We start from the raw sequence: 14,967 nt of genomic DNA, 5'->3' as shown, positions 1-14,967 counted from the left end.
GAGATCAGTTACAAAAGGATGATGAATAGCTTTGGGAACACACACACACACACACACACACACACACACACACACAATACCAGTAAAGTTCTGTGAATGACGCAAGATGAGAATGCTTCATCCTATGACCTGGGAGACCAGGTTGAAACTCTCTCTGAGCCATCAAGTTCACCAGGCAACCTTGGGCCAGTTATTCTTTCTGAACCCAACCTACTTTGTAGGCACTGTGAACAAAAGGGCAGGAAGACACTTCTAAGCCATCCTAAATGCTGTGAGTTGAAAAGCCAACAAAGATAAAATTATAGTTTAGCCTCACCATCTTCTCTCTCAGTTCATGATGACCAAACTAGACATGCAAACTCTGTCTCAACTGCTAATCTATTATATAACATTATAGAATATAATACCAAAACTATATTTTAAAGCTTTCCCATGCCTGCACTCATGACTGCACATGCCTGTTTAGACTTGCGGTGGACAACTGGCAGCCTTCAAGATGTTTTGCCCTACAAGTCCCATGATTCCACACCATCAAGAATGCTGAATAGTGCGGATACAAATTATAGCTCAAAACATCTGGAGGGCCACAAGCTTTCCATCCCTGGTTTACACAGTCAAAGGGAGGAGAAAACTAACAGCCCTTAGTTATTTGGGTCCTTTTTTATTTCTAAAACATATGCCTCTGTTGCCCAATTCTAGCTCTGCAGATGTCAGCAAAAATAACCCCAATACTTCACATAGAATCATAGAATAGTAGAGTTGGAAGGGGCCATGAAGACCATCAGGTCCAACCCCCTGCTGTTGCAGGACACCAAGTTACACCATCCGATGTTATTACTTGAACCATTTATGCTCCACCTTTATGCCATTCACACTGCTCCTTAAAGAACTAAAAAAAAAGTGACTCTAAGAAATTCACGTTTCAAACACTGTGTTCCTAGTAACACCAGCTTTTCCCGTGATCAGACATGACAAAAGGAGGCCTTATGAATTTCTGAATCCTGGGCCTCAAACCTTTTCGTATAGCTGTGAGTTGTTAGTAGTAGTATTAGAATGTCATGGACTTGTTGAAACAGTCAACTACTCACTCCTTGCAAGACTTGAAAGCTGTCATTCGTGGGTGGTGGGTCTTGATCTGGGTCAACGCCAACTCTGCACAAACATCAAGGAGGGGGAAAAGCAAACTGTGAGGTTAGGAGAACTTGAAATGCCCTCCAGAGCAGGCTCAATACTATTATAAAACTCAGCAGGATTGCCTGTTTATGGTGCAAGACACCTTGGAACATGTCTCATAAAGCACAATTTTTAGCAGCTACTTCTGTAATGTAATTGCCTGGTTAAGTCACAGGCTCATATTCCAAGGCTGACTATATTAGACTTAACGTTTATGCTAAGAGCCCAAAAGCTTGGAGAAAACAGTCATTTTTTTAAAAACCTGCATTCAGTGTGTGTGAGTGTGTTTAGACAGGGGATGCCAATTGGCATGTCCAATACCTTGGAATACTACAACAGATTTGTTTTCCAAATAGGAAATCATTCATGTATTTACAGGCATATTAGGGAATCCTGAAAGTATGTGAATAATAGCTGAATTACAATTTCCATTTTGAATACTGCTGATTTTATATGGGCTCTTTGGCTAGGCATAGTGGGAAACAGTTAAAAAGCAAGGTTCCCCTTATACTCCAAAAGCAGCCCCAGAGCACAGAGGGTGAAAGGAAGGCTCTCCTACAATAGAGGCAGGATCAGTTTGTAATTGGCTCACAACTGGCTCAAGGAGTTGGTGAGAACAGCTGCAGAACAGCACAGAGAGTAAAGATCCAGTTATACAGAAAGCCAAGAGATTAGCTCAGTGGAAACTGCAAGAATGGGGATCAAAAACACATTTCTCCTCATCCTGAAACAGGAAAAGGCTTTGCCTTTTAGTAACAGGAGCAGTGAAGTCTATCAGCGATCCAGAGGAACCTTGCAAATAAATCTATCGGCGCACAGATGTGATGCTTGGTATATTCAACTGAGCATATAGCAGTTAATTAAGGAATAAAGTAGCACCTGGATCCTAGAGATCTAAGTGCTTATCTTTGCCAGCTGATAGAACTCATGTGGCCGAGTTACAAAATGAGAAGCTACCAGACAATGAGCTTGATCACTGGACTATCAGAGTTCCAGCCACCATGCCTTGGAGACATCCTACAGTAGTGGTAGCAACATGGCACACTCCAGATATTTCAGAGGAAAAACTCCCATAATTCCCAGGTGGTCTCTGCTGTTGAAGCTTTTGAAGAAAGGAAGTGGTGAAGGCATTCAGCTGCTAAGATCATTATATAATATTAACCGTTTATGTTCCCAGCCTAGCTTATAAGGATCCATACTTGGGTAAGATTTTTATTTGGCATTGCTATCATACATTTAAAAACCTTCCATAAATCCATTCCATAAGAACCTTCAGTACCCCATATTCATGTAGACAGCATCCACAAATCCTCAAACTCTACTCAGATATTTGGTCACTGAGTCAAAAGAACAGTTCAGTATATTTCCTTATAAACTTGTGCCTCTCACAGCTCTAGATGCGAAATAAAAGAGGCTCTCATTGCTTGGATGTTCCAAAAAGCAGTTCTCTGGTATCAGCCCTATTACTCAGAAGTCAACATAAATCCCTCTAGTGCATAAATTCTGCTTAAGTGACTAATGTTCAATTCCACTGTCAGTTCGACTTGCCTTACCAAGGTATTTTCTATTCCATGGCTTTCTGGTGAGGTACTCATGAGTACTTCTTGAGGACTCCCAGATTCCCTGTCCCTCTTGTTTATAATGTAATGTTTTAATTATGTCTTTAGTTGTGAGGCTGAGTTTCTGCAAAGCAAGGTGCTGACCTCCAGAATCTTCTTTTTCAGCTTTAAAGGGGTGATTTTCCATTTTACAATCAGGTCCCATCTCTGCCTTGCACTCTGAGTCTCAGGCAAGTTTCTGTTCTTTTAATCTTGCCAGTTGCCACTGGGAAAATTAACTTGTTGTAACTGACCGTTTCTTAGACTGTACGGCCTTTGCAAGCAGAGCCCAGGTAAATGAGAAAAGACTGATTGTGCAAAAGTCCAGATATGTGCCTCCTGGTAGGTTTTTGCCCTCCTTTTAACTTCTAGACAGTGCACCATGGAGGATATCAAGTATATCCTTTCTGCCTGCGAGAAGTGAAATTTGCAGAAAAAAATCAGGAAGGCTGTAAAGTCTTCTGTAGTGTTAAGAGAAAGGCATGCAACAGCACACAGAAAATGCACAAACTTTAGGTCAGAAAGATGAAGAAAGCCAAGCATCAGGTAGAGCTTGTTACCAGTGGAGCTACATGGTCACCTGAAGTACTGCCAGCGGCTTTCATTCATCTCTTCTACCGATGGAATGTGTTCGCCAACTCTAGTACAGCATAAGAATGGAAAACCACAAAAGATACTTGAGTAGAATTAAATAGCTGCTGCCTTCCAAAAGCAGCCCTTTATAACACCTTCATGTTCATGTTATATTTAATGGTAATTTATTATGTACTATTGTATTTCAATGTATTTTATCATGTTGTAAGCCGCCCCGAGGTTTCGGCAAGGGGCAGCATAGAAATGTTATAATAATAATAATAATAATAATAATAATAATAATAATAATAGGGTCTCCCATTCTGAACGAACAGCCAATTTCGGCTGTGGTCTAATTTCCTTCCCTTGTTAGAGCTAACAGCAACACTTAAGTCAGCCATTTTCTGCCACTGCTGGTGGTTTAGGGTTTTGTGACACAGCTATTTTCCCCCCTGAAGATGGAAGGTTGGTGGTAGAATGAGCTGCATTTTCTGCAGTGTCAACATCTCATCACTATCTAGTTCTTAGCCCTCAGGAGTTCCTACTATAGAGATGTTATCTGGTTTAACTAGTAAGAATGAACAACACTGTGAGTCTATTTCATTTAAACTAATGGATTTTAGCAGATTTTCCCCTTCCATTTCTGGAAATATTTTCAGATTTTTTTCTGGTTCTGCCACTTCCGTAAATTATTTGCATAGTGAGGGGAGATCTTAAAATCTGTGCACATGGTGTAGCAATTTTAAGTGTCCATACGCTACTTTATTTAGCTCGGCAAAGCTATGCTCTGTGCTTGTCAAAGAACTAGTTAATTGCATCCTTCATTTTAAGGCTTCCTCTGCAGGCTGGGTGGGGTGGGAAGCTGGAATTGACAAATCCTTTGACAGCTACAGAATATTACTCTGCTGGGCTAAGGCAGTAGTGCATGGAAAAGATGAAATTGACAAGGCTATTGACAAGAGGGGAGTGCCTTGCCCAGGCTTCCTAGTGGACAGGCAGATCTGCAGTCATGAGCAGATTTGCAAAGCACAATATTACCAACATTTTTAGGAGAGAAAATTACACTACTTATGCAAATGCCCCCCACACCACAATGCACAAATTGCTACCCCTAAGTCAAAGGAATTCACATATAGGTTTGATTTGAATTAGGTTGACTCCAGTAGGAAGAAATGGAACAAAATCCACAGGGCCACTCTGAAAAGAAAATCTATTGAGTTTTCACCACTCCCCTTGCAATTCTAATACACCCCTATTAATTGGTGGTACTGGGAACCAAACAAGTGACCAAAGGCTTTCTCTGCTTTAAAGTTGCACATCACTGCCATCTTCTGGATTAAAGGGCACATCTCATGCAGCTTTTGCAACTATTTCCTTGCAGCCATTTTTGCTGCAGGTCAGCAGAAAATGATTCAGACCAATGAAAAGAAGAGCTATTAGACTGGATCGTATTCTAAGTCACCAAATGCTTGTCCCATACCGAAGTGGACTCAGTTGCACATGGCACAGACTGTAGTGTGATTCCAAGCAGGAGACCAACATTTTAAGTTTGAAATTAGGGACCCATCCCCTCACTCTACATTATTAGGCAGAATGAGTAAAAGTTGTCCTCAGTACTCCATTTCCTAAACAGCATGCTAGGAGCAAGAACGACAAATGGTGCCAAACCGGACAACTAGCAACATCTACCTGGGTACTTCAGAAACAGCTCACACTTCTTTGTCCATGAGATAAACTGTAATATGCAAATCACTAAGAAGAAAGCTACATTTGCACATCTTTATTCCCCTCAGTGGGCAGATCCCAGTAAAGCTGCTAGAGTGCCTAGGATGGTCTTTACTGGAAGTAGTTCTAAACAGATGCCCAGACACCATCTGGGGCAAAAGTAATAGAGCAGTAAAAGGTCAAGGATACTCTTTTGAAACACTGAGGGATGCGGTGTAGGATGGAAATGGCACTCTTGGTGCCTCTTTACTTAAAATATACCTGCAAGAATATTGGGAACAGAAATGTTCCATTTAGTCAACATCAAATTTGTTACGAGAAAGCATTTAGGACAATTTAGAACTTAATACTGCTTTTCAAGAGGCTTTTGGTTCTCCCATTAATGTTAATGGAAATGTATAAGAGAGTTCCCACAAAATAATTGAAATAAGTTTCCAGAAAATAAAATCCCATTACATAAAATTAAGGAAGCTTATAAATTACTACATAAGTGATGAAGGATTCTAAATGATCTTACAACTATAAGTGCAATTTTACGTTTTCCTACTGTCTGGCTCTGTATGCCCACCCACTTTGAAGCTGTAGAGGTTGAAGTACAGACCTTCAAAATTAATCAGTGGAATAATGACAAAAGAATCTTCATAAAAGTTATTATGATACCTAGGCACAAGAACACATTTCTCCAGATATAAATATTGAGCTTTAAGTGTTTGTAAGATACAATTACCTTATAATGCAGTATTGACATAACAGCAAATATCTGGGAATATTTATTTCCTAGCAAATGGGAAATAAGTGTCCATGTGTTGCTGATATCAAAGAAGGGTCCTAGGCCAGTGGTATTAGTGTTTGCCTAGTAATAAGTTCCACTGAGTTTGATCTTCTGAGTATCCACCTGATAATCTCCCACTCCTGACTACGAGCTGCTCATGTTGGGCAGCAGGCAGTAACATTTCAGAAGAAGTCAATTGAAGGAACCTGGTATTTAAGAGTGATCATCTAGTGTGAACTAACTTGATCTTGACTCCTCACCCTAAAACCAGATGAGCAAATCTCAGTATTACCTGGAATTATGAACAAGCTGATGCTTAGCTTCTCAATGAATAGAAAGGTTTTGATAATATTGTCATTTTTCTATGAAACAGTAAAACAATGAGTACTTGTTATATTGCATTGATTTGGTGTTATTATCTTATATAAAATTTAAGGATATTTAGATTCAAGACTGGTACCTTATATTTAGCCATGACAGCATGGGTGTTGTGCCTCCACCAACGATCCACACAGTAAAGAAGACAATGAGGAGAGTTGTGGAAAACATCATCTGATGAGCGTAAGTTGCCGTGTCTCGTATGGCTAGAGCAAATGCCATGGCCCCTCTCAGACCTGCAGATAACATTGGAGAGCACTGCTGAAGAGATAGTGTGCAATACCTCCTCCAACATCAGATGGAAGTGTTAAAGGTTTGGCCACTTGCCCATCCTTGGACACTCCGGTAAAGCTGTCTCAGCTCTAATAAAGGTGGGCATGTTGTTACTATGTGAGTTGTGAAGGACAGGTTAGGTCCAAATCGAGAGACCATTAATCTATACAATTAAGTATTGATTATTTTGTACAAAGTAAACTTTTTAAAGACAAAGAGTCTCCCTCTACAGTTAGTGGATCTATTAGATATGCAGGTTTTATTCAGCTTCCAGGCTTTTACCCAGTTTAAAAAACCTGCAGTGAGGAAGTAGGTCAGCACATGAAAACTGGCAAAAAAATTAAACACCTGGGATAGGAAACACTGAAGTTCTGGAATCTTAACCCCAAAAAACACATATTCAATAACTACTCCATTTTAACTTCCCTCGGACATTTGCAGTTCCAAGAACTTTGCCTGATTGTGCGAGCTAAGAAGTATGATATATTTTGAGATTTAAACAAATATCAGGGACTGTTGTTATAATTATTTCTAGACTGATGTTAAGGATGAAATCCTCCTGAGGTGACATACAAACCAAACCAAACAGAACAGTTACAATAAGCATTACATGTACAACCCTAGCATGCTAATTGAGATGACATGAGACATTAAAGTCATTTTATAGCATCATTAAAAAAGATTTCTTTTCTGAAACTTAAGGGTGGCAGAAGACCCTTCAAAGTGGTGTGCAAGCCATGTTTGGGGCTAACTCTACTTGCCACATTTGATTTTCACATCTTCTCACAGCACAAACAATAATGTTCACGATGCATGCGATGTACTCATACCATTCCATACAGTAATGCCTTATCTGCTTGTTAAAATAATAAGATGGCATGTGTCTTCCTTTCACATTGCAGAGGGAAGGCAAGTCAAGCCCAGGTCAGAGTATTTGCTTCAGAAGGGGCATAGAACCTCTTGCAGGCCAAGATTCTGAAAATTCTGTTTCAGAGTTGCTTTGGGGGCAGCAGCATTCCAGGAATGGGTGGAGCCAAAGGCTGCAATTTCAACCTTTTGCAATGGGTAAATGGCTGTACAAAAGAACCCATCAGTGGTCAAGGGAAAGGAGGTGTGGCCAAGAACAAAGGCTGTGGCCACCTGGGCAACCCGAGGGTGATGGACAGGGAACACAGGAGAGCCAGATGTGTCTTTGTGACTTGCAGTTCTTCACCTCTGCAGAGCTTGGTGAACAAGGGAAGCTGACACAAATCAGGGCAGCCAAAGCAGCAGGAGGGATGGAAAAGAGCACACATGAAGCAGGTTGTTTTAGAACAAAAGTATTTTCTTCCAGTGGAAAACACAGCTTAAACTTGTACTACTTTTAATGCAAATAGGCCTTCTTGCCATCTAAAGGGAAAAAGACTAGTTCCATCTGATTATTTTACCTGAAAACATCATCATATGCTGAAAATTCCAGCTGATCTTGTGCCTTCTGCCCAAATTCAAGAAGAAAGAGAGTGGATAGATGTGAGCAGCTCGCCCCAGGAAGACAGCAATCTAAGTCAACCTTGTGGTTAAGGATCCAGTGATTATCTCTTGGAAGCTATGATGAGATGGTTTTTTAAAACCTAACATTCTGCTTGTATACCTAATTATACCTCCACTTTTAATGTGTAAATATATGAAGCACCTTTTGGTCTAAACAGGCCTCCAGTATAACCTATACTTAAATGCTAAACCATCTAAAAGGGTCTTCTTTCCTTTATGAGGGAAACACTGGTCTTAAATAAAATCTAGTTGGATCACCAGGGGCCAGATAAGAGTAACTTGGAAATCCCTGACCCAATGGCATGCTCCTCGAAGGAGTTATCTGCAATATGGAAGAATGTTGACAATTCCAGATAAGTTCTGCGAATGACAGTATTCACTAAAGCATATCTTCACTCATCAGTCATACTTCAATGAATGCTGTCATCTCATTTATGTCATGTCAGTCAAAGTCATTCAGAACATTCATGTCAAATGTTCCAAATGTCTTAAACTACAACATTCAGTGGGATCTCTGAAATTCAAGACATTCAGAACACTTGCCTGGTATGGCCAATATTCAGCAATTTGCAGATACCCTGTCACAGATATAATGCTGGTTTTCTTGCCTTAGAAGTGTGAAACAGAAACAGAATTGACAGCAGAAACAAGAAAGGGAATTAAAAGTCTTTCCTTGGCTAGTTCCTCAAGTTGTGTGCTGTGTATTAACTGCATATATTAACATTAATTATTACAAGGGTTTTAGTTACCTTCTGAACATTGTTGAAGGGATTAAAACTGGATTTCCACATAAAAGATGTCTTGTAGTGCTATCGCTGGGGCTGACAGGAGTCTCAAGTGTACAATAAAATCAGAGAAAAGGTTTGATAGGAAGAACTGTCAGGAGGAAACATTACAATTATCTCTGAGGGCAGAACAACACATTAAAAAGCAGGCAATATGCCTATCATTCTCCTCTGAAAATCCTCCTGTCCTGAGGCTCCAAGACCAGATGCAAGTCTAGCCTGCATATTCTCAGAAGTGGCATTTGAAAGAAAGCTATGGAAGGCCCAAGAAGGGTTATAGTATCCCTTTCTCTGATTTTTCCCATAGATGGTCAGATATGTCTGGCAGTACCAGGGCTTCCTCTTTTCCCAACCTGCTTCCAAAGATCCAGCAATTTCAAGATTGACTCATTAGACATGTGGGCTTCAAAATCTTATGATATGCACTGAATTTGCCCACATCTTTTCAGTATATAGTGCTTTGGATCACTATAGAAATAAGGCTTTCTACTGATATTTTACCTATTCTGTATAATCTATTTAACTATTAACTATTAGGAGCCTACTTAAGAAAACCAGTATCTCATTTCTTGTACTGTCTACAGCATTAGAGAAGAAATCTAATTATATTATAAAGGAAGTTGTAGCAAAAGTTTCTAAAGTCTCATTTTAAAAATGTGAAAAGGAACAGCATATTCTATAGGCCTATAGCTGTATGTGTAAGAAAAAAACACTTTAAGACTCCAATGATGTATATATTTACACAGGAATAAATCAAACTCACTATTAATACCAGACTAAGTTTAGCCCATAAAAGTACAGTGAAGTAAAGACCCAGAGATCCTGAAAGCTTTCTAGACAACTCTGAGACAACTGAGACAGGAATTACAATACAGAAAAACCAAGAAAGGATACAAAAGCTCCAATGATGAAAACTGGACTGAAGACATGCTTTTGGAAAGTAAAAAGGGCTAAGCCCATATAAGAAAATATGAAGTTTTCAGCCAGGAAATGCAGAACTTCAAAGAGCTGGGGAGAAAGTTGGAAAAAAAAAGTTCAATACAATACACAGTTCATATAATGGGCAATACCCTGCTTGCATAAAGCTTGTTTTTTGTACATAAATATAGCTAAGTTAATTTGAATCAGGGCTGATTATAGATTCATAGACCTGTACATGCATGCATGCACATGTACACAGATGTAGACACAGATTCATAGACCTGTGTATGTGTGTGCATGCACTTGTACACAGATGTGTACACAGGAGCCACAAACGCACATGCACACACAGGAGACTCACACACGCTCCCCACAGCAGTGGCACAGGGGCCATGCTTCATCCCAAGGTGCTGCTATAAAGATTGACAGCCATAACTATCATTAGTCAGGTCCTTGGTTTTCCTCAGTCATTTATCCAGTCAAGATCTGAGGCAGTGATTAGTGGGGAGAACCCCAACTGGTTTCCTGTTTCCTGTGTCTTTTAAGGTTACAACAGAGCTGAAGAATGAAGTCACGGAAACAAACAGCTCCCCCATTGTAATACAGGGGTGGGCAGAAGACAGATCACCAAATGTTTTGGATTTTAGCTCCCAGAAGCCTCTTCGTGCATGGCCAGTTGCCAAGAAACCTGGGAGTTAAAAGTCCAAAATACGTGGAGTTGTATTTTCTGCTCACTACTTCTGTAACTTATAAAAGATATTCCTAGAAAAACACACTGGCATAGTTTTTACTTGATTATATGTCACTCCTGTTGTATGTGAGAAGGCTAAGGCAGAATGCCAGAAGGCTAAGGCAGAACCCCTCTCCCCCAACCACTAGGTCTCGTAGGTACAAGGATTTTTGGAAGATTAAAGAAAACATGGCAGAGCAAATATGCAATCGCACACTTGCAGTCTGAACGGTGCAGCCTAGAGAAGTCTACACCACAATTGTGCATTTCAGCTGATCAAACCACACCGGAAGCCATTATCCAGCAATGAAGGCATACGATGTAACCGAGTGTGCTTTACTGTTTAAAAAGCAAACTAAGAACATGTTCTTTCACCTGCTTGGTTCGGCTTCTTGACTCAACTGATAGATTATTGTATGTGTAGTGAGCTTGCGCGATTCCACAGAATAAAACAGACACCACACCTGCAGAGAAAAGCAGCACATCAAGAAACATTGTGTGAATGTAGATCCTTTTTTTCTGGCTTAATTGTATTTAAAATCCCAGTTCCTGAGGTGTTAGATACTAATGCATGCTTACTAACTTGCATAACAGCTTTGTGCATTAGCTTTTCCTAGCAAACTTGTTTGGTGCTGGTGACGGGCTATGAAGCTTAATCCTGCCTGAAAGCTTAGATGTCTGTCCTGGAAACCCAATTCTATAAATTACATGTATGCTGAGGTAAGGATAGGCAATCTGCTCATTCTCCAAAGCACTTTATTATATGTATTCTATGACACAGCCCCACTGGTTGAGCCCTCGCATAAATTAACCTTAACCCAATCTTTTCAAGCATTTACAGAAGGACTCTCTCTCTCTCTCTCTCTCTCTCTCTCTCTCTCTCTCTCTCTCTCTTTCTGCCTTTTATATTGGCTGGGCACATCCACATACTGTGAGATCAACTCACAATTCACTTGGCATGTTGTGTATTTCAGCAGTGGGCAAAATGACTAAAGAATAGTGCTAATCAGCCAAGTAACACTACTAATCCCAATGTTCAGCCATATTACATTTTAGTTATGGTTAGATACTGCAAAGTGATCAAACCAGTCAATCTTAAAGGAAATCAACCCTGACTGCTCTTTAGAAGGCAAGATATTGAAGATGAAACGCAAATACTTTGGCCACCTAATGGGAAGGAAGGACTGGAGAAGACCCTGATGCTGGGAACAACTGATGGCAAAAGAAGAAGGGGACGGCAGAGGATGAGGTGGCTAGATGGAGTCACTGAAGCAGTCGGCATGAGCTTAGGTGGACTCTGGGGGATGGTGGAGGACAGGAAGGCCTCGAGGAATGTTGTCCATGGGGTTGTGATGGGTCGGACACGACTTTGCGACTAACAACAACAAGATGCTGCCTATCCACATTGCCCCAACCGAAAAAGAAACTTTTTCCTTGCTGGATTAAGAAAAGCATTAAAACTTACAAGGCAGACCCAGAAGACAAACTCCCAGGTGCCATGCCCCTCCCTTCTGCCAATTCTTTCCCACCACCAATTGTTTGGGGGTTTCCCAGCTTTTGTTCCTTGTGTCTTCATTCTAAAAGGCCTCTCCAAAGAAATTAGTTACTGGCAGTATGCAAGTTAAGGTTCAGTATGCTGGTAGTTTTTCAAAGTTTTTCGCCATACCCTCTTTGACTTCAACTGGAACTCCAATATAATCCATCTAGGGCTGCTTCTCACAGCCAAAGGGGCTTTGAGACTCTGTTTCCACCCTCTGCCTGCATACTACATTGACGTTTCCTTTTAAAAGCTTCTATGCTTGTATTTGTGACTTATTTTGTTTCACAGATAGATATATTCAAGGAACTAAATCGAAGAAAGGAAGTCCTCTGGAAATAGTCTCCTCTTGAAGGCCCTCTATCCAAACTGCAGGAAAAAGATCTACTATGTAGGATACAATTTGATGCATATTTAGACAGAAAAAAATGTCCTGCAATTCCTGCATGACTAGTTGGGGAATGCAGTGAATTGTACGACTTTTTCTGTCAAAAAATCAATAGCATAGTACCCTCAAGTTTGCTTGCAACTAGCCGCTACACATGAAAGTATTTTTTTACAAGCAATAATAGGATTGTTCGGTATTTGCTGTATATTAACTTTATTACAGTTGCTGTGGGCTGGCAATTTTTTGCTGTATTGGTTTTATTGTTTGTCTATTTAAATATGATTATTTATTATTCATATATGCTCTTAAATTTTTTAAACTGCCCAGAGAGCCCAGTGGGCTATGGGATTATATAGAAGTTAATAAATAAATTGGAAATCAAATTGGTATTATATATCTGTGCAAGTATAATGACTTAAAAATTCAGTTTACAAGAGCTGAGCAGGGCTGTCAAGGAGAGGACATTTCAGATGGTGTTCATTCATAGGGCTGCCATATGTCTGAGATGACTCAATAGCATATAACAACAAATAAGACATAGACATAAGCTGCATCTTACAGCAATGTGTCAACCCAAAACTGCTTGGCATCTCCTGCTTATCTATCAGAGCACCTTACCTGTAAAACCACAAGCTTCAGCCAACAAGAATGTACTCCAAGACATCAAAAAAAAGAGCGCCGTCTCCAGCAAGGGAAAGCAGTGCAGCTTTGTAAACTTGGTTACGTAAGTATTCTGTTAAGGGATCATAAAAATCGCCAGATATTTTCTACAGCTATTAGAAAGCAGGTGTGATTATGAGGACACAATACATGTGGTACATTGGCTATGGAGGAAAACCATTAGCTCTTCATAACTCCCTAACCTGGACAGGTTAAAATGCTTCCAGCCTAGGCATGGGTCTTTGCCTAGACAATAGTAAAATTCCAACTGTATCCATTTAGCATTTTACTCTCCTTGCAGGAGTCTCTGTTCATTAGTCCACCTTTTTACCTACCTAGTTTCCTTTCTGCCTGCTTCCCTATCTCAGCTTCTCTTAGACAACATCTTTGACTTGGACTTTGCTTGCAACAGACTCTGCCTCCAAAGCAATTCACCACCCAGAGCAGAATTCTTCCAATTCTTTAGAGATGACATAATGCCCACCATAATTCTATAGAAAAAAGACCCACAGAAAGAAGCAGACTGAAAGATGGGCTGCTTGTACCAGACAGAGAAGACATAAGCTGGTTTGCAACTAAACAATTCGACAGACTTTTATAGAAGGATATCAGTGCTGTCACAACGCCGGTCACTAGTCCCATCATGAAAGAACCACTGAAGATGCCAAGGAAGACACCGACGGATTTAAAAAACGCTGCTGCATCAAAAGCATGGGCATTGCCCCCTGTGGGCTGATATGCTACAATAGAACTACATGGGGTAGGAAAAATAAACATAGCAGTAAGCAAAAATATTTATTTATAGTATAAAAGCTTTCCATTAGCATAATGCTGTCCCAGATCATTTCCCAGATCATTCATCATCTAACATCTGTCTACTTTTCATCTGCATATCTGCTGCCAAATATCTTCAGGTACAGCAGTTGTCTCTCCAGATTCAGTTTACGAAACTGTCTACAAATGATCAATTTATCATTATCTGTCATGTAGCACATGGAACAGCCGAACGTTTTACTTACGAAGACAGTACGATAGCAACAGCATCATTTAGGACACTCTCTCCAAACAGTAGTGCATAGAGATCAACATCAGCATGAAGCTCATTAAAAATTGCCAGTACAGTAACTATAATTGGAAAACAAAAACCCAAAAGAGTTAACATTAGACTTAGATATCAAATTTGGAAGCGAAAAAAAATGTTCTCTAGACACAAGGAATATTATCCAATGGCAATATAAACATATTTAATGCAAGCTGACAGAAGGTGAAAGGTCTTCTAAGCTAAACATTTCTCCAGGGCACAGTTCCTGCATTCCTTTTGTACTTGCTGAAGTGCTCAAAAGGAAACCTGTGCCCTTTATTTTCACATGGGGAAACATTTCTTCACTACGCATCCTGAAGTGGAGTCATCTGGTATTCACCAGATTGACTGGACCTTTTCCTGACATGGGAAATGCCCCCTTTTGCTACATGGTGTTACGCCCAACATCAAAATCACTGCTCAAGCTATGATAAGGACTGACCCAAGGCCAGCCAAAATTAACAGAGGAGTCTGGCCTTAGAAAAGAAAACATGACTGTATCAAGGATATGTCGGTTCTAAGAACTTTGAACACATCAACAAAATGTGTGGGGAGCAACTTCAGTTACTATCGGAAGATTTGTGTTAAATGTGTGTATGTCCCTCCTCCATTCCATGCTAAAATCGTGTTGGTCCATTAGACAAAAAAATCCAAAAGCTATGGCAATACCTGTATTAGGGCCAATGAAAAGGCTGTGAGCATGCTAACAATCCCCCAGCACTCCTCAGCCAGCTCAGCAATTAAAAAACACAGCAGAGGATGGTGGGGGTGGTGGAGGAGCAGCAGCGAAAGCAGGCAATAATTGCTGCTTGCAAGACTGAATGAATCACAGTCTTAAAGTGA

The 14,967-nt window shown here is 40.2% G+C and overlaps 1 protein-coding gene across 2 annotated transcripts in view; it reads right to left on the bottom strand.

Moving 5' to 3' along the window:
* Positions 1–14,967, bottom strand: part of SLC9A7 (solute carrier family 9 member A7) — a 52,637-nt gene that overhangs the window by 8,682 nt on the left and 28,988 nt on the right. The window contains exons 6-14 of one of the 2 annotated variants that reach the window (XM_044433083.1): positions 14,063–14,168; positions 13,653–13,794; positions 13,002–13,107; positions 10,834–10,922; positions 9,702–9,815; positions 7,920–8,031; positions 6,302–6,455; positions 3,352–3,411; positions 1,089–1,152 (exon numbers count right to left, since the gene is read on the bottom strand). In XM_044433083.1, the coding sequence (XP_044289018.1) occupies positions 1,089–1,152; positions 3,352–3,411; positions 6,302–6,455; positions 7,920–8,031; positions 9,702–9,815; positions 10,834–10,922; positions 13,002–13,107; positions 13,653–13,794; positions 14,063–14,168 (947 nt within the window). The remainder of the gene's footprint in view (positions 1–1,088; positions 1,153–3,351; positions 3,412–6,301; positions 6,456–7,919; positions 8,032–9,701; positions 9,816–10,833; positions 10,923–13,001; positions 13,108–13,652; positions 13,795–14,062; positions 14,169–14,967) is intronic. The other variant, XM_044433090.1, reaches the window with a different exon arrangement.

The sequence above is a fragment of the Varanus komodoensis genome, unplaced genomic scaffold (genome assembly GCF_004798865.1).
Source record: "Varanus komodoensis strain SLA01 unplaced genomic scaffold, ASM479886v1 scaffold1, whole genome shotgun sequence".
Taxonomy (NCBI): domain Eukaryota; kingdom Metazoa; phylum Chordata; class Lepidosauria; order Squamata; family Varanidae; genus Varanus; species Varanus komodoensis.
This window is presented reverse-complemented; position numbering and strand designations above follow the sequence as displayed.